Raw genomic sequence first — 16,393 nt, forward strand, 5'->3', positions numbered from 1 at the left:
ACCCCACTAAACTTCTAAGGAAGTTTTTACGACGCTCAGCGATTACCTTGTCTCTGAATGATGTCCAGTTTTTAGGGCAACTTCCAGTTTGTATTTGTGATTTTGTACTATTAATTTCCAACAAGGACTGGTTTTTGTTTTCACATATAAATGGCATTCTTTGATTGCAGTTAACTTGACTGAAACGGTCTGCAGAAGGAAGGAATTAGTTCCAAATTAATATAAATAAATTATTAGGAACCATGTCTTTTTTTAGATAATTTGCTCTACATGCTAACACAGCATTGGTTTAAGAAAGCAAATTTTCTTCCATCAGTGTGCAAGCAAAAGACTTCGAGAGAATAAAAAAAAAAATAAAAAAAATAATAATAAATAAATAAAAAAAAAACAACTTATTATAACTACCTGAAAACATGGGCAATGTAGAAATGTATGAGCAATCTCTTAATGACATGCCAAGGTAATAATGAAGTAGTAACCTAATGAGTCAGAAAGAAAAGAGGTTCAATGGAAATCAAAAAAATAATGTAAACATACACACTCAAAACATCTTTAGACAATTAAAAAGCACCTCATAGCTGCAATACTTCTAAAAAGGGAAGAAAATGTGGTAGCAGTAGATACATGCAGTGCACAGACTCACACTGTATACGTTGAAAAGAAACGTTTGGATTCCTTCTGCTGTTTTAGGATTTGACCTCCTGTACCGTCTGCTCTTCACAAAACGTTTGCCACAGTCAGACGTGGTTCTAGCCTTGTAACCTCTCCTACCACTCTTTTACTACCGCCTTCTATGACCATTTATTCTTCCAACTCCTGAGTTAGGTTTAGGGACCCAAAGTATGAATTTCCCCATAGCATTTTCACTTTACGTTTGTTCTCTAGTTACTTCTTGGCTCCTGTCTTTATAGAGACACCTCAGACACCTAAACCATTTCAGCTTAATAAAGTGCAGGAACAGCAATGTTTACATTGCAGAGCTAAGTGCCTCTCGTGACTGTCACACTGACAGACACTAAAAAAATTTAAATAAAAAAAAGCTATGAAAAAGCATTGGATTGGCTCAGATCAAGTTTGAGGATCTCAGCCAAGGAGGTCAAGTTTTGGTACAGAAACCGACAGGAGGTCTTCGTTAAGGCAAGTGAACTCACTTTTTAAATCCTCACAGCATGGGGGTAGACCGCCTATATGTAGACAGGTTGGTATTTGTAATGCTAAAGTGTTCCTTTTACTGCCTCTGCTTTGTTTAGAACCACACGTCTGTCCACTTTTTGAAACACAGTCTCCCCAAAACAGGAAGTCTTAGAACAACTCTGCTGTTAGTTTAGTTCAAGGTCAGCCAATGTCAAAATCCAGAAAAAACAAAACAAAAAACTAAAACAATAAGAGATGACCAGTGTTGTAAAAGATACACCAAGCAATGCATCTACATGACATGTATAAATGTGTTAACAATGCATTTCTACCAACTATATTACTTGTAGATAAAAATGAATGAAGTCAATATGGTGACACTAATGAGGTTCCAATGAAAGAATGTTGGTGTTTTTCCTTTAGGGTACCAGGCCAACCCTGACCGAAGGGTTGAAAACACTGACATTTCACATACATGGTTATGATCGACTAATACTTACTCTGTGTGACTTTTGTAGCTGGTAGATTTCACCCACCATCTAAGAAAGTAGGACTCTTGCTGAGAAGATACAAATTGAAAAGAGAAGAAAAAAAGATTTAAATCCAGAATTGTTAAATGCTGGTTCTATTCACAATTAATATCATGTCTAGAAAACGAAATATTACAGGCAATCACGTTAAAAAAAGAAGATGTTTGCAAAGTTAGGAGATTATATAGCAGCATTTACTAAATCCCTGAATAATACAGTACAATGCAGCAAAAATGCATTTGGAAAAACTGCTATTTTAACTGCGAACTCGCATGCAAACAGATGATGATTAGCAGCGTTTTCCCAACGTGACATGTCATTTACTGTAGGCTGGAATACATATATCCATGCTTAGTATGTCGTTTGATTGATTTACTATAAAAATCCGCCAATGTTCACTGAATATTATGGATAGGTTTATTACATCCTAAAATATAGACCTTCGAGCAGTGGCGGAACGAACATAGAAAGCGCCCTGGTGCAAGACATTTTTTTGGGCCCTCTGTAGCTCAAGGATGGCTTAAAGGTATATTCTGAACTATCATGCAACTCCCACAATGTCCTATTAAGATGAGAATTATTGAAATTGTTTTTAGATTTGAACTGGGTAAATTTATTTTCGATACATATACTCCCCATTTCATTAAATTTATGAAACTGCGATGGTATTATATTCCCAGGATACACACTTCATCATTATGTAATCTTTTATTTTTGATTATTTTTGAGGTTACGGCTAGTTATACAACGTCATATACCCCCTCCCTTATGAGGGGTGCAGTGTGTGTGGATATATATATCTATGTGTGTGTGTGTGTGTACACAAACACACACTGCACCCCTGACAAATGCTCTGCACCCCCCCCCCCCCCACACACACACACGTGTTGTGGTGTTGATAACCATGGCAACGTTTCACGTCCCGTGCTCGTGAGAGGACTATTCAACCTTTTCCTCGAAATCTGATAGAACACCGGCGGGCAAGTGAGGGAGAATTTTGTATCTCCACACCAGCCTGAGAAGACAGACAAAGATTGGCAATGCATGGGCCGGCAGGGGAGATACTTTGATCTTTGGGGAGATACTTTGGGCCTGTTTGGCTTAACACAACATGGCATAACTGAATGCCCATATTTGTTTGCTAAGGTAGGTGATTTTAACTAGCCTTGTAAAAAATATTTTTTTGTGTGCGCAGTTACTTAATATGTACCCTTAGCAGAGATCACTGTATGAAACACAGATTTTTTTTTTTATTTTTTAAATCAAAGTATGGGTTATGATCCAAAAGGATGGCAGAGTTGGAGAATTTTTAGAACCTGGCTTCATTATGCAATACGCCCTTTAATTAACCCTAGGACAAAATCTTTTTTTCGTTGGAGTAATTTAGTCCAAGTTCACCTCCAAAACTTAGTGTCCAAGGAAATCAAAGGAAACACAACTTGGTTATAGATAGGGAACATCTAAATTTCAGATAGGGGGTGCATCAACCCACCATGGCCTGACTTATACCCAAACTCTTTATTTACAAGAAATACCCTTTAGGTTAGCAGACACTTACTATACACATCTATTGCAGACATTTAATTATACCACATTTAGACTACACACACGAACAATAACTTGAGAGAAAGTAATTTAAATACTTTTTAGACCTTTTTAGTCTCTTCGCTCAGTCTTTTCTTCACAGCATCCACCGCTTGATAAGAATCCAGAGTGGCCAATTCAGCTCCATAGCTTGCACAATACAGTGCAGCTTCTTTGAAAGTTAAATACTTATCAGACACAATCCAATACTCTTCCCCTTCATGTACAAGGGGTGTGCCATGCAACTTCGTCACGTCTGGAAGGAAGAGTAGCGGCATTATGAAAATACTTGGGTGACTATAGAAACCAAATGCAATGGTAATGAAAGGAGTCAAATTATTTTATAAACACTTTTCTTTACATTTGATTCTAGCCTGGTCATGTGTATAGCTTTACAATGCACCCTGTATTAAGTCTTCATGGGATTATATAAGCTACATGATTTTTTTCCCTTCAATATTTAGAATTACTGGGAAGGTTAAACAGTAGGTGAACAACTCGGCTGAATATACAAACCTTTCAGTAGTTTTAAACTTTATACATTTTTATGTGCTAAAATCCATTGTTTTGGCTAAGAAATCTTAAAAAAATCAGTCTGAGAACCAACAACTCTTAAATGCACGTGATAGATTTGTTCCTCATTAAAATGCGGCCATTTTTTTCCCAAACTCAAAACTTCTTCTACAAAAAAAAAAAACAACAAAAAAAAAAAGACTCACCCCCCTCCAGTTTTTTTTCCAATTATTTATGTTCTATTCATTTGAAAGGTTTTATTGTGAATTACAAGTGAATTAAATTCAATAACACAGGCATTAGAAGAATATGCCCAAGCAGACATGCAACGGACACATTAAGTGATACGGACTACATCTATGAAGGTCTGCAGCTGGGCCGCGGATTGAATGCAGCAGCCAAACTGTGTATTACAAGTCAGCAAAAGAAATCTGACACGTGCCACATTCTACACCAAGTAGATTGTTAAAGGGACACTCCAAACCCCGAAAATCAAGTTTGCTGCTTGCTTTAATTTTACAGAGAGTGCACTAGAAATTGACAGCCAGAGGGGTGAAACAAGGTCAGTTCATACATGTACCAGACAACCAGTTTTGCTATTACATGATTGCTTAGGTCAGTTTAGCTAAATTCAAGAAACAGCAATTGCCCAGAGAACGTGCCTTGCAAAGACTTCTCATTGAGCTGCACTGGGAGATATGTGATTGGACAGCCACAGAGTCTGGACAGAGTTAAAAAGGGGTGCATTCAAAGACAGCAGACAAGAGATCGGCAGCTTTTGCAAGCTATTATTAGATATAAACCCAATGAGGGGGAAAAAGGATGGAAACCCTGGAGTTACTGCCGTTTGCCCTGGTCATTGTAGGAGTGTTATCCAAGGCTAGCATTGTCTGGACCTGAGTGCAGTTTTAAGGAAACATGGGTTTAATTTGATAGACTTTATAGAAAAAGTTATGTTATTGCAGATTTTTAATTCTGGTGTACACCCCCACTATGTGTTACATTGAGTGAAGTATCCTTTGTATGGAATGTTTGTTCAGCCCATGTGACTGGTATCCGGTGTTATGTCTTTAGAACGTGCCTGCCTAGATACGGTCTCCTCCTTCACGCAGGCTGCTTGACTTCCTCACTTAGTGCTGTCAGTTGCACACCTAGGTACCCAAATTGGTGGGGGGGGGGGGGGCAATCTTTTTTTGTTTTATGTTCCTGTAATGAGAAGATGTGACTAAAGATACAGAAACAGTTACTTATTTTTTGCAACATCTACAAAGATATGAGCATAGAAAATACAGCATATTAAAAATGCCAAAACCAATCAAATGAATAAAAAAAAAGTTGTGTTGGTTCCCGTAGTGTCCGTTTAAGACCAGCCAAGCAGTTCTGATTTAACTCTCCACTTGTATAGCAACAGCATCCCCAAAATTACTTAGATTGGGGTAACCTGCATTAGAGTTCAATTTAGCTGGAAAATTGTTGGTACATATAATGAAGCTTCACATATAGGTCTATTTACTTCTAAGCCCCATTGATTGTGCTAACCCCCCCACCCTCGTTATTGGTAAATGTCAGAAAATAATGTAACTGAGATCGGAAAAACGCACTTAAGTAACAATTTCAGCACAATGATTTACAACACATGGTCCGAATACATAACTATTGCAGAATGTCACTGCAGTTACAAGAGAACTTGCTAACATGGGATTCCTGTAAAACAAACACTACGGCACATTAGATGGAAAACAGACGTCCTGGCAGAGATCCATTGCTATGATCGTCAGGATATAGATTAATAACTATCCAAGCAATAAAACTGTAATTTTAAATTTCCTTTACAAAAGGTTACTGGTTTGTGTAACTCCCACTCTACACAATAACAAGATTTACATTACCTGTTTGATACCAGACTGGAGTCTTCATTACAGCACCTAGCAAGGTTATAAAATAAAAATGGATTTTAGTTTGACATAACCCTGTGTACAGTGTGTGTGGCGAAGGGGAAACAAGAAAACAAAAAAATAAAAACACAACAAAAACCCAACAGGACATATAAATAAAAACCCCATTAACAAAATTAACAAAACCACAGAAAAATCATAGTAACAAAAATAATACACAAAAACAAAAGAGGGATAGGAAATGAAATTCTTTTTACCTTTGGGAATCTGGCAAACCCACTCGAGTGCTGCTTCACAGTGAAATGGCTTTAAAGTAAATTCTGGCCTTTTCTCTTCTTTGCTGTAAATCCCCCTGTATCTGCCTATCATCGGCTGATTAATCTGGGAGTTAAAATACAACATAATATGTGGGCAAAGAAAGAAGAACGAAGGTCTAATTCCAGTTTGTTTACACAAGAATTTCACTAAAAAAAGGAAGAGACTTTTTTTTTCTTCTTGACAAACATTTGTCTTTTAAAGTTTTAAAAGTACCACGCTTAATCATTTTGTAAAATGTGGAGTTTAAATTTAATAACCCTGCTTGAGTTACTCTCCATTAGCAAACATTTTAACTCCTTGGGTAGGAGTTAATGACAAGCTTTCGGGAACCTCCCTTTCTCAAGTCTGAAGCATTTCTGAGCAAGACGACACATAGAATTCAAAGTTGAGTTGTGATACAGGGGTTAAAGTGACATGGTGCAGATAAGACACAGGTTTGATAGAAAATAGACAACATTCTTGTAGAGGGTAATAAATATTTTTTCTGAAGATCTGAGTGCACTCATGTCCCTTTAACCCCAGTATCACAACTCAACTTTGAATTCTATATGTCGTCTTGCTCAGAAATGATTTAGACTTGAAAAAGGGAGGTTCTCCTGAAAGCTTGTCATTAAAAAATTCTTTATGTCCCAAAAAAAAAAAAAGGAAGGAAGGATATTACAAGATACAATTTGTATCTGCTTTGTAACTTACACACACACACAAAATATTTTTGAAATTTTAATATGTTGAAAAAATAATTTAACTAGGAGCTTAGGGTCCCTCAGTGACTAAAATTTACTTAACCCCCCTTCACCCTAATAATAGTGAGGGGGGACCAATAAACCAAATACCTGAAAATTTAAAAAATTCATACTTCACACCAAAAAAATAAAATAAAAAATAAAATCCCGACAACAAAAAATAATCCATCTTCACCCAGCGAGGGCTCTGTGCAGACTGAGCTCTGCAGAGCGTGAAAGGTTCATAAAGTATTCCCACACCATGTAATTTGACTCAAACGCCAACCAATCACAGTGCCCTTACCTGCAAGGCTCAAGATTTACCTGTAAGCTTGCCTGTCAAATTACACGGCATGGTAAGGCTTTAGAAGCCTTTCACCTCCCTGCAGAGCTCAGTCGGCCCTCACTGGGTGAAGATAGATTATTTTTTAATCATCTGGATTATTTTCTTTTTTCCTGCAGGAACAGATTCTGAGCGAAGAAGAAGGGACAGTGTTGCAAAAATATTGGCGTACAGCTTGCAAACGACTTGTCAATTCTCCACAATTTCCAGTTTCATGAATAGATCAGACTTATAGAACCTACCTGGATAGCAATGCAGTCTCGGAGTTCATAATCTTCCTCTTCAAATTCCTTTGGTAAAATCGCAGAAGAGATCTTTAAGGAAGACACAAAGATAGTAAACAGACATGAAAGTCTTATTCAGTAGGTGATCCAAGACTTTCTCCAATAATCTACTTAGCAGCAAGAAATCCACTTTCTATTGAGAAACCCCAGAACAGAAGCCAGCAAGGCGACATTATTCATGGTTTCTTGTAAGTAACTTCAGATGCCGTCAAGAAAAGGGAAAACAAAACAAAACAAAAAATCCACAATACAAAAACCATACAAGAACAAAAACAAAACAAAAAACTCTTTGTTTTAGTTCAGAAAGAGATCTAACATTAAATGGATTGATTGATACATGTATTTGCATAACAATAGCAGGAGGTTTTCACCTACCGGCCGTCCATCGCTCCATTCCCAGCTTCCCTGTAAGGCCACATTCCTTTTATTTAAGCCAGTCCAGATCCATCGACTGTCACTAATAGCAGGAGAAGAAAATATCAAAACCAAGTTACAATGAATTAACTGTAAAACATCAATAGGGCATAATGTTTATAAAGGGATTTGTTACAAGGCCAGACTTTGATTTCTCAACTAACTATTAACCAAATAGAAATAAAACCTGCACATTGCGCAATCATTTCTTTTAAATCATTGAGTGGTCTTTAGACATTTATTTCAAAATTGATACCAAAAAGATACCATCAATGTCCTAAGCTGCAGTAAGTCAATCAAAATTGTGAAACTTTAAACAATATACATATTGACAGCCAATCAGAATAAGGACAGGTGTAAGTCATTCAATGTATTCTAAACAATATTTCCCCCCCCTCCCCCCCCCCCCCGACCGCCAGTGCACTGCAGTGGTTAGGGTGCTCAGAGTCTGCCTTTAACAGTTGTCTATAAAAGAATCCCCTAGCTAAGATTACAGCCCAATTCAGAGATTGATTTTGTTACATTTAATTTTTAAAGAAAAGATTTTTAGTGATTACAGATGAAAATATTCTATATCCTTGGGGAAAAAAATAATATTAGATGGGACCCAAGGGAAGATTAGAATGTGTTTTGATAACTGATGAGGTGGAGAGCTTACCTGACCATTGATTTTAGAAAAGAGCGAAATTCTTTAAATTCTTCTTCATGAGAAAAACTGGCAAGATTTGCACCAAATTCTTCACAAAACCCCTCAGCCTCTTCCCAGGTCCGCGTCCTTAGCAGCCTTTCATAGTGAAACAGCTGGTAATATTGAAAAAAAAATGAATTTTGTCAATCTTTCTTTATTCTTAATCCACAAAGAATACAGATAATATATAGACAAATAATCAAAAACATATCACAGCAGGTTAGCATCCAAAGCAATTGTTGTACATTAGGATTAAGTTTTGGTTTGGTAAAGGTAGAATTATCACATTGTTGCGTCTAAGACTGAGCCCATTGCCCCCTTAAGGAGTAGTTATGCGTGGTAGGTTAGAGATAGAGGGCATTATAGGCTGTGTGCCTTTAGATACAGTAGTTGGAGTATAGGTGTATGCTTTACAAGTTAGCCCAGAGGCTGACACCCATGTTGTATAGGTCATGTTTAAAGGTAGGTATGTGGGTGGTGGGGGAGAGGGATTATGAGGTTAACCCTTAAGCCAGCTGGTGTGAAGGAATGCGTCACTAAGGACATACAATATAGTAGTAGAAGAGAATGCACAAAAGAAACCGCATAACAGGAAAACAAGCATACATATTAAACTAGATAATAGGATGTGTGTTTGTGTGTTCTTCAGTGAACTGTCGTCGATGCTGGGTTGCCCCGTTGGGCAGCAGGCATGAATGGGCAAACCCTGGCCGGATCCCAGGTGGTCGGTTGGGGTGGATGAGGTGAATTTGATTGTTCTTCAGGTGTCAAAGACAGACCCAGCTTCTGTAAAGTGCCGGCAATTTCAGAGGACTCTTGATCTTTCAAAGTTCCAGAGTCGCGAGGCACCCCATTTGTAAGGTAGGTTATAGCATGTAAGCTCTGCGGTCATAGATAGAATGTTAAGGTGTGCTCATCGAAGTTGTAGGGTGGGTCGCCATTAGGAATGTTTGCCTTTCTTGCCCATTTTGAAAGCGGATGATTACATCCCCGTTCACCTCGGTGGAGCAAGCTGAAGGCGCTGGGAGCCGGAAACATCCATCTAGGGCCATGAGTTTGGCCTGTTTTGCCAAGAACAACTGGGCAAATAGCCTCCTCCTTAGGTGGAGGATTTCGGCCACTCCAATGTGGCCCAGTATACCATGTACCTTGACATTTTTCCACCTCCTGCAGTCTTCCATTGCTTCCATGCAGCTTTGTGTCTGGGCCTGTTCGTTACGCAACACATTCAGTTCCTGTTCCAGGTTTGTTAGACAGGCCTCATGGGTGGCAGTAGATACCTCTATCATGTAAGCACACCGATACTCTGCTGATCTTAAAGGAGTTAATATCTGCAATGTTGCGGCAGAGGTTGTGTAGGAGGGCCTTTAGAGCACTCTCCGTCACCGGTGGGTCCCCAGTACGTTTTGCAGGTAAGTTAGCTCTCCTACATCTGCAAGGGAAACTTCGCTGGATGAGTAAGATAGATCATCGGAGAGGGGCGCTATGGCAGGTCAATATCGGCGGTAGTCGGGAGTTTAGCGGTCTTATATTTTTCGTCTCCATCATTGTGGCAAGTATTTCTCCGCACCCGGCTATCAATAACCGTGCTGAATTGTGCTGTTTTTTTATTTATTTTTTTCGGGGTTATTTCCCCAGTTGGCTCAGATCTTAGGATGCGTCCGGACAGTATGGCAGCTGGCTACGCCCCCAATTTTTTAATTTTTGGATGATGCCTATGAAGATCAAGTACAAAAAATAAAAAATAAAAAAAAAAAAGGCCGGGACACATCCCGGACAAAAAAAATAATAAAAAAATATATTGGTGAAAATGCTTATATAAAGAAAATATCATGGGATCCACAGCACTCAAGGAAACCCAAAACAGAAAAGACAAAAAAAAATTAAAAATAAAACACAACACAATATTTGTGAAATTTTGATTTACTTTGTAGCAGTAAGATGTTGATCCATTAAACCAGCCCTCAGCACAGGATAAACCGGGTTCAGGAGGTTCGTCAGGCTTTGTTGGTCCAATACTGTGCTTGCAGATAGATTGTGCTTTAAATCTTGTACAGTCTTTTACCGCCCATTTCCCAAAATACTCTCCAGTTGTTATTACAGCACATCCTCCAGGCAATGCTGCAAACACAGGTTAAAATAAATATATATAAAAATTAACCCAATATTTATGTGGAGGAACAATATGTAATTTCAAATTGAATAAGAAGAAAATAAATAAATTAAAAAAACATTGCTTGTGGGAAGACTTGCAGTCTGCCAACAAGTAATTGTTCAGTAGAGCATGATCCTTGCAATACACAGTGCAGTCACTGATACAAGCCTTCACCATCGATAACCCCATAAAAATCCCTTCTAAAAGCTTTCAGATTGGTAAAATCAGGACCCTTGCATGGCGTTTCATACATCTAAATTTTACTTTAAAAAAAAATAAAATAGTGAAAATGTCCTTTTCCCCTCCAATGATAACTAAATTTATACAGAGATCGTTATGATTTTAATTCACAAAGGAATTCCTAATTAAAAGTACGCACACGGTCTTAACAGCAAGCAGTGAGACATTTTGAATTCACAACCTGGCTGCAGACAGTCAGAGGAACTACAACAAGTGATATCCTATCTATATGTCTCCCTGTGTGTCATCTCCTTCTAATGCAGGTTTTTGTTTTGTTGTTCAGATCATTCAGTGCTGTCTGTGTGTGAGCTGTGTGCAAATGCTTTGATAAGGAAGCCTTTTTCTGGAGTGAAGGGATGTGGCGAACGAGGCAGGCTTATGGTGCAGCATTCTGCAAAACATTTATTTTAAGCAAAAATTATAAAGATTTGAGCATGCAAAAAATGCATTAGATTAGAGGAACACTATACAGTCAAGAATACAAACATGTATTCCTGGCACTATAGTCTGGAAGTGGCTGGCCCTGATCTCAGTGGAAAGGTAATTTTACTCCCATTTGCTTCATGGCTTAGGTCAATCTTGATTATTTCAGCCAATCCAATGCTTTCCCATAGGAAAACACTAAGAGGCAGGCTGTGCCAATCAGCATCTCCTCATAGAGATGCACTGAATCAATGTGTCTCTTTGGGAAACGTTCAGCGCCTCCATGCAGAGCACACGATGCAGCACTGGACTAGGAATCACCTTTAGCGGTCGTCAGGCAGCAATGTAAACGCTGCCTTTTCTCTGAAATGACAGCATTTACATTGAAATGCCCACAGGGAACATACAATACACACCAGAGCAAATACATTAAGCTGTAGTGGTTCTGGTGACTATAGTGTAAATCTAATAAGGCCAAAACCTATCAATGCATCAATGTAGTATTAGTAGCCGCAGTGTCCCTTTAAAGACACACTTTCAGTTCTATGCAATAAACCATAAAATACCTGGTTCAAAAGGTTTCCAGTTTGAAAAAGTTAAGTACTGATTTCCTTTTGGAGTTTGCCAAAAATAGTCTGCAGACATATCTCTTGCCCTTAAGCCAGTCCAGAAATGACGATCTTTGATATTGGGCTCCTTTCTCAGTAAGCTATTAATAAACTCTTGTTCAAAGCTAAAATTAAATAATGATAACCATAAATACACACAAGATTACAGTTTAATTAAACAATTATTCTAAAACAGAAATGAATAAAGGGTTAAAATGTAAAGATCATACTTGTTTGTCACTGTGAAGTTGCATTTTGTGCCAAACAGTACTTCATCCTTATCAATATAATAGCAGAAATCTCCATGACGCTTTGAATTCTAAAGAAAAAACAAAAAGCAAAACGGAGTCACTGATTTAGATAATCAATAAACCATGCATAGATAGTTTTTGTAAAGCACCACACATGAGCAATCCTTAAATAAGAAAGTTACAGATTGTATGCAGGGATGTATAAAGTTGAAGGTAAAAAATGAATAAGTAATAAAATGAAAAAAAAAGTGCTATGTGAATAACATTATACAGTTGAATCATGGTCTCTTTAATTTACATGACACATGCATAAATAACGAACGCAAATTAAAAAAATAAAAATCACACGTACTGGATACTTTGAGCAAGGATTTTCCGATAGGGTGTCATTCACGATCGTACCATTTTTCTTGCATACATACTTTAGAGTTTCATTGCAGAGGCGAACATGCCATCGGCCAGACTACGAGGAAATAAATAAAACTAATATCGACATGTTATAGATTTATAACTGTGGAAAAACTTGGAGAGTAAAACAGATACATCTTTCTAACAGAGCCATGTAGAGGTTTCCAGAGAGGTCCCTTATTAATTAAAATATATACAGTGCCCACTGTAAATCCATTGGTACCAGTTAGTGAATGTATGGGTCACAGAATTGGAGAATGAGCATAAGGAACATTTAGCTGAAAATGTTGCAAAATGATATGGTGCCTTAGCTGAAATGCAGCAAAGCTCTTTAACCTCTTAAGGACTTATGACGTGTGACATGTCATGATTCCCTTTTATTCCAGAAGTTTGGTCCTTAAGGGGCTAACTGACCAAATATGATCCGATAAAGAGGGCTAAATACCTAGAAACAAATCAGAGAGGCATGTCCAAACTATGATTTTCTGCCACAGCATTCATTAGCATAAAGGGTCACTAGGGTCATCCCAACAACTTTAGCATAATGAAGCCGTTTTGGTGAACAGAACATGCCCCTGCAGCCTCACTGTTCAATTGTCTTCCATTTAGGAGTTAAGTCACTTTGTTTATGAACCCTAGTCACACCTCTATGCATGTGACTTGCACAGTGTTCTTAAACACTTCCTGTAAAGAGTCATCTAAAGTTTATCCTTTCTGTATTGCAAGTTCTGTTAAATTTAGATGTTCTTATCCCCTGCTATGTTAATAGCTTGCTAGACCCTGCAAGAGACTCCTGTATATAATTAAAGTTCAATTTACAGAGCAAGAGATACAATTGTTTAATGTAAATTACATCTGATTTAAAGTGAAACCAGTTTTTTTTTCATGCAGGCTGTGTCAATCATAGCCAGGGGAGGTGTGACAAGGGCTGCAAAAAGAGAAACAAAGTGATTCAACCCCTTAAGGACACATGACATGTGTGACATGTCATGATTCCCTTTTATTCCAGAAGTTTGGTCCTTATGGGGTTAACTCCTAAATGGAATTGAGCAGGGAAACCTGAGAAGCATGATATATACACCAAAACTGCTTAATTAAGCTAAAGTTGTTTAGGGGACTATAGTGTTGCTTTAATGAAGCAGTTTTGGTGCATAGATCATGCCCCTGTAGTCTCACTGCTCAATTCTCTGACATTTTTGAGCTAAATCATTTTTTGTATAAAGCCCTAGTCACACCTACCCTGCATGTGACTTGGGCAACCTTCCTAAACACTTCCTGTGTAAAGTCATCTAATGTTTATAATTCCTGTTTAGTTTAGAATTTCTTATCTCCTGCTCCGTTAATAGCTTGCTATACCCTGCAGGAGCCTCGCGTGTGATTAAAGTACAATTTGCAGAGTATTAGTTAAACGCTTTTAAAGAAAGCAACAACTGGTTTAAAATGAAACCATTTTGCTTTCAAACAGGCAGTGTTATTCACAGCCAGGGGACGTGAGGATAGGGCTGTATAAACAAATGTGCTGTAATTCCTAAATGGCAGTGAGACTTCAGAGGCATGGTCTAAACACAAAAAGTGCTTAATTAAGCTAAAAGTTGTTTGGTGACTACAGTGTATTTAATTCTTCACTCAGACCAATGAAACGGTCACTTTTGAGGAATATCCCTACGGTGATGAGTAGAAAACTTACTTTTACAGAAACTGAGACGCAGTACGATGTAGAGTTAAAAACTGTATTTGGCTCGTTCAGATCCCAATATGTAAAATCAGTCTCTTCTCCATCAGACCACTTAAAAAAAGCCGGGGTATCATTGCTTCTGAAGCCGGACCAAATGTCTCCACTTTCTACAAAAAAATAAAATAAATAAAACTCCACCATGGATAGATTTACATGTCAGGTGCAAAATTTTAAGGCACACCCTGCTTCCCAACCTCAAAAACAAGGCAGATAAAACATAATGAATGTATTAACTGGACATTGTAGGCCTAAAATAAAATTCATATTTGACAACAAATGTATGTATGTGCATATTCCTACTTATAATGTATTGTGTTTGAATCTGTGAGTATTTACAATTGTTCAAATGCATGCAGGGTTAAATGTTAGAAGTGGTTATGGTAAAATGGGAGTTTAAGGTTAGAGAGGGCTTAATGTTAGAGTTAGATTGTATAGGGTGTTTTATGTTCAGAAGAGTAACAGCTTGAAAGAGGTTAAATTCGTAGTATAAATTATGTTTAGGATATTGAGTTTAGTACTAGAGTGTTTAATTAAATTTAGCTTCTGGGTACGTGAGGTGTTTAGAAGGAGTTAAACATAGAATTAAGTTAAAAAGGGTTTATTTTCAGGTTTAGGCTTTTAATGTTGGAATTTAAAAGGTTATTTACAAATTACTTACCCTTCTATGTATTATATAAACCTGCGTTTCCCAAACTCTGTGCTGCGGCGCACTGGTGTGTGTGTTTGTACGAGTGTGAGATATACACACACACACGTGTGTATGTGTCAGGGTGTGCATGTGTGAGTGTTTTTGTATGTTGTCAGGGAGTGCATCTCAGTGCAGCACTTAATTTTACACCCTTTATAACTGTTCCTGCAGTTCTATTAAAAGCGGTACTGTCTTGGCCGCATTTCTTTCTTTTAAAACCTCCTATTGACTTCACTACATTTCATTGTCCCCCTAGCCACCCCAAATGCCTCTAGGTTTCATTTAACCTTTTTTTCCCCTCTTTATATTCCTTGCTCGTATCTAGGTCATAGGCACCGCCATCTTAGTGTGGGCATATGAAGGCCCTGCAGGACAAGTCGGCTGCCCACACTAGAGAGCGCTGTAAAATTCCCACACATGCTCAGTTGAACACTTGGGCATTCGCTAATGTACGAAATTCGGGCTGGAATTTCGGCTATTCGTGTATGAGCCAGAAAGACGAATGATTGAATAGAAATTACAAAGAACAAATGAAGATCAAACTGCTCCTCGCCACTTCCTAGACCCGCCCCATGCCCTGTCACTCTATGGGGGTCACTATGACCCCCACATTAACATTAGGGTTGTTAAAACCTCCTTTCTGCCCCTACTAGCTACATTTTGTTTCTGACTTTACCATTTTGTTTTAATTTAATTCAAATAAATTACTTTTATATTATTTTATATACATTAGTCCATCAAGTCCTTTCTGGCCCTCAGGAACCTCATTTGGGGAGTGCTATCCCAACAAAACTAGCACACTGCCAATCAACTTCAGAGCCAGGAATCCAAGGCTCTGTTTAAGGTGAGCACAACCATTACCACCAACACCTTATTTATATTTTCATACAGTACTACACATTTGGTTTGCCTCTTTCTTGTTCCATATCCTTGGAGGAATATCGTTTGGAACAAGGGGTGTGTTGCTGCCCTAAGAGCAAAAAGGATTTACTTATGGAGCCAATACCACATCGGCTCCAGTCCATGTGAGTGGTTCTAGTCACTCGTCACTATAACTCATTCTTATTCCAAAACCATCTGCACTATATTTTTCTTTTTGTATGTACATTCAAATGTATATTCTCAAGATTGTTACTTTATTGAAGGGGTGAGTGTACCCCTTTTATCATTCACATTTTCACAGCGCTCCACTTGTTGGTATATATAGTCTGTACCAATCTTCTTTCAATATCTGTAATTTTACTATTAGCTCACTCCCGTCGCCAATGCATTAGCCCCCCCCCCCCCGCTTATCACTTAGGGCCCCCACAGACAGCAATGGATGGGGGATACTAGGTCCCCTGTTTACGGTTTAGTTTAATAGATTTTACTCGCGGGGTAATGAGTGGGGGTTTAGGGGGACTATGCCCCCCTCCTCCCCAGTTAATTATTATAATAGGTGAAAAACAGAGCAGTCTCAA

General features: G+C 38.2%; 1 protein-coding gene across 1 annotated transcript in view; it reads right to left on the minus strand.

Annotated features, from left to right (window-relative positions):
• The window catches only part of LY75 (lymphocyte antigen 75), a 176,616-nt gene that overhangs the window by 24,160 nt on the left and 136,063 nt on the right, over positions 1-16,393 (minus strand). Inside the window, exons 41-54 of the mRNA XM_063429399.1 lie at positions 14,198-14,352; positions 12,455-12,565; positions 12,082-12,170; positions 11,810-11,976; positions 10,353-10,546; positions 8,396-8,538; positions 7,699-7,780; positions 7,282-7,353; positions 5,914-6,037; positions 5,651-5,686; positions 3,317-3,504; positions 1,635-1,693; positions 406-479; positions 47-189 (exon numbers count right to left, since the gene is read on the minus strand). Of these exons, the coding sequence (XP_063285469.1) occupies positions 47-189; positions 406-479; positions 1,635-1,693; positions 3,317-3,504; positions 5,651-5,686; positions 5,914-6,037; positions 7,282-7,353; positions 7,699-7,780; positions 8,396-8,538; positions 10,353-10,546; positions 11,810-11,976; positions 12,082-12,170; positions 12,455-12,565; positions 14,198-14,352 (1,637 nt within the window). The remainder of the gene's footprint in view (positions 1-46; positions 190-405; positions 480-1,634; positions 1,694-3,316; positions 3,505-5,650; positions 5,687-5,913; positions 6,038-7,281; positions 7,354-7,698; positions 7,781-8,395; positions 8,539-10,352; positions 10,547-11,809; positions 11,977-12,081; positions 12,171-12,454; positions 12,566-14,197; positions 14,353-16,393) is intronic.

Source organism: Pelobates fuscus, chromosome 8 (genome assembly GCF_036172605.1).
Source record: "Pelobates fuscus isolate aPelFus1 chromosome 8, aPelFus1.pri, whole genome shotgun sequence".
In the NCBI taxonomy this organism is placed as follows: domain Eukaryota; kingdom Metazoa; phylum Chordata; class Amphibia; order Anura; family Pelobatidae; genus Pelobates; species Pelobates fuscus.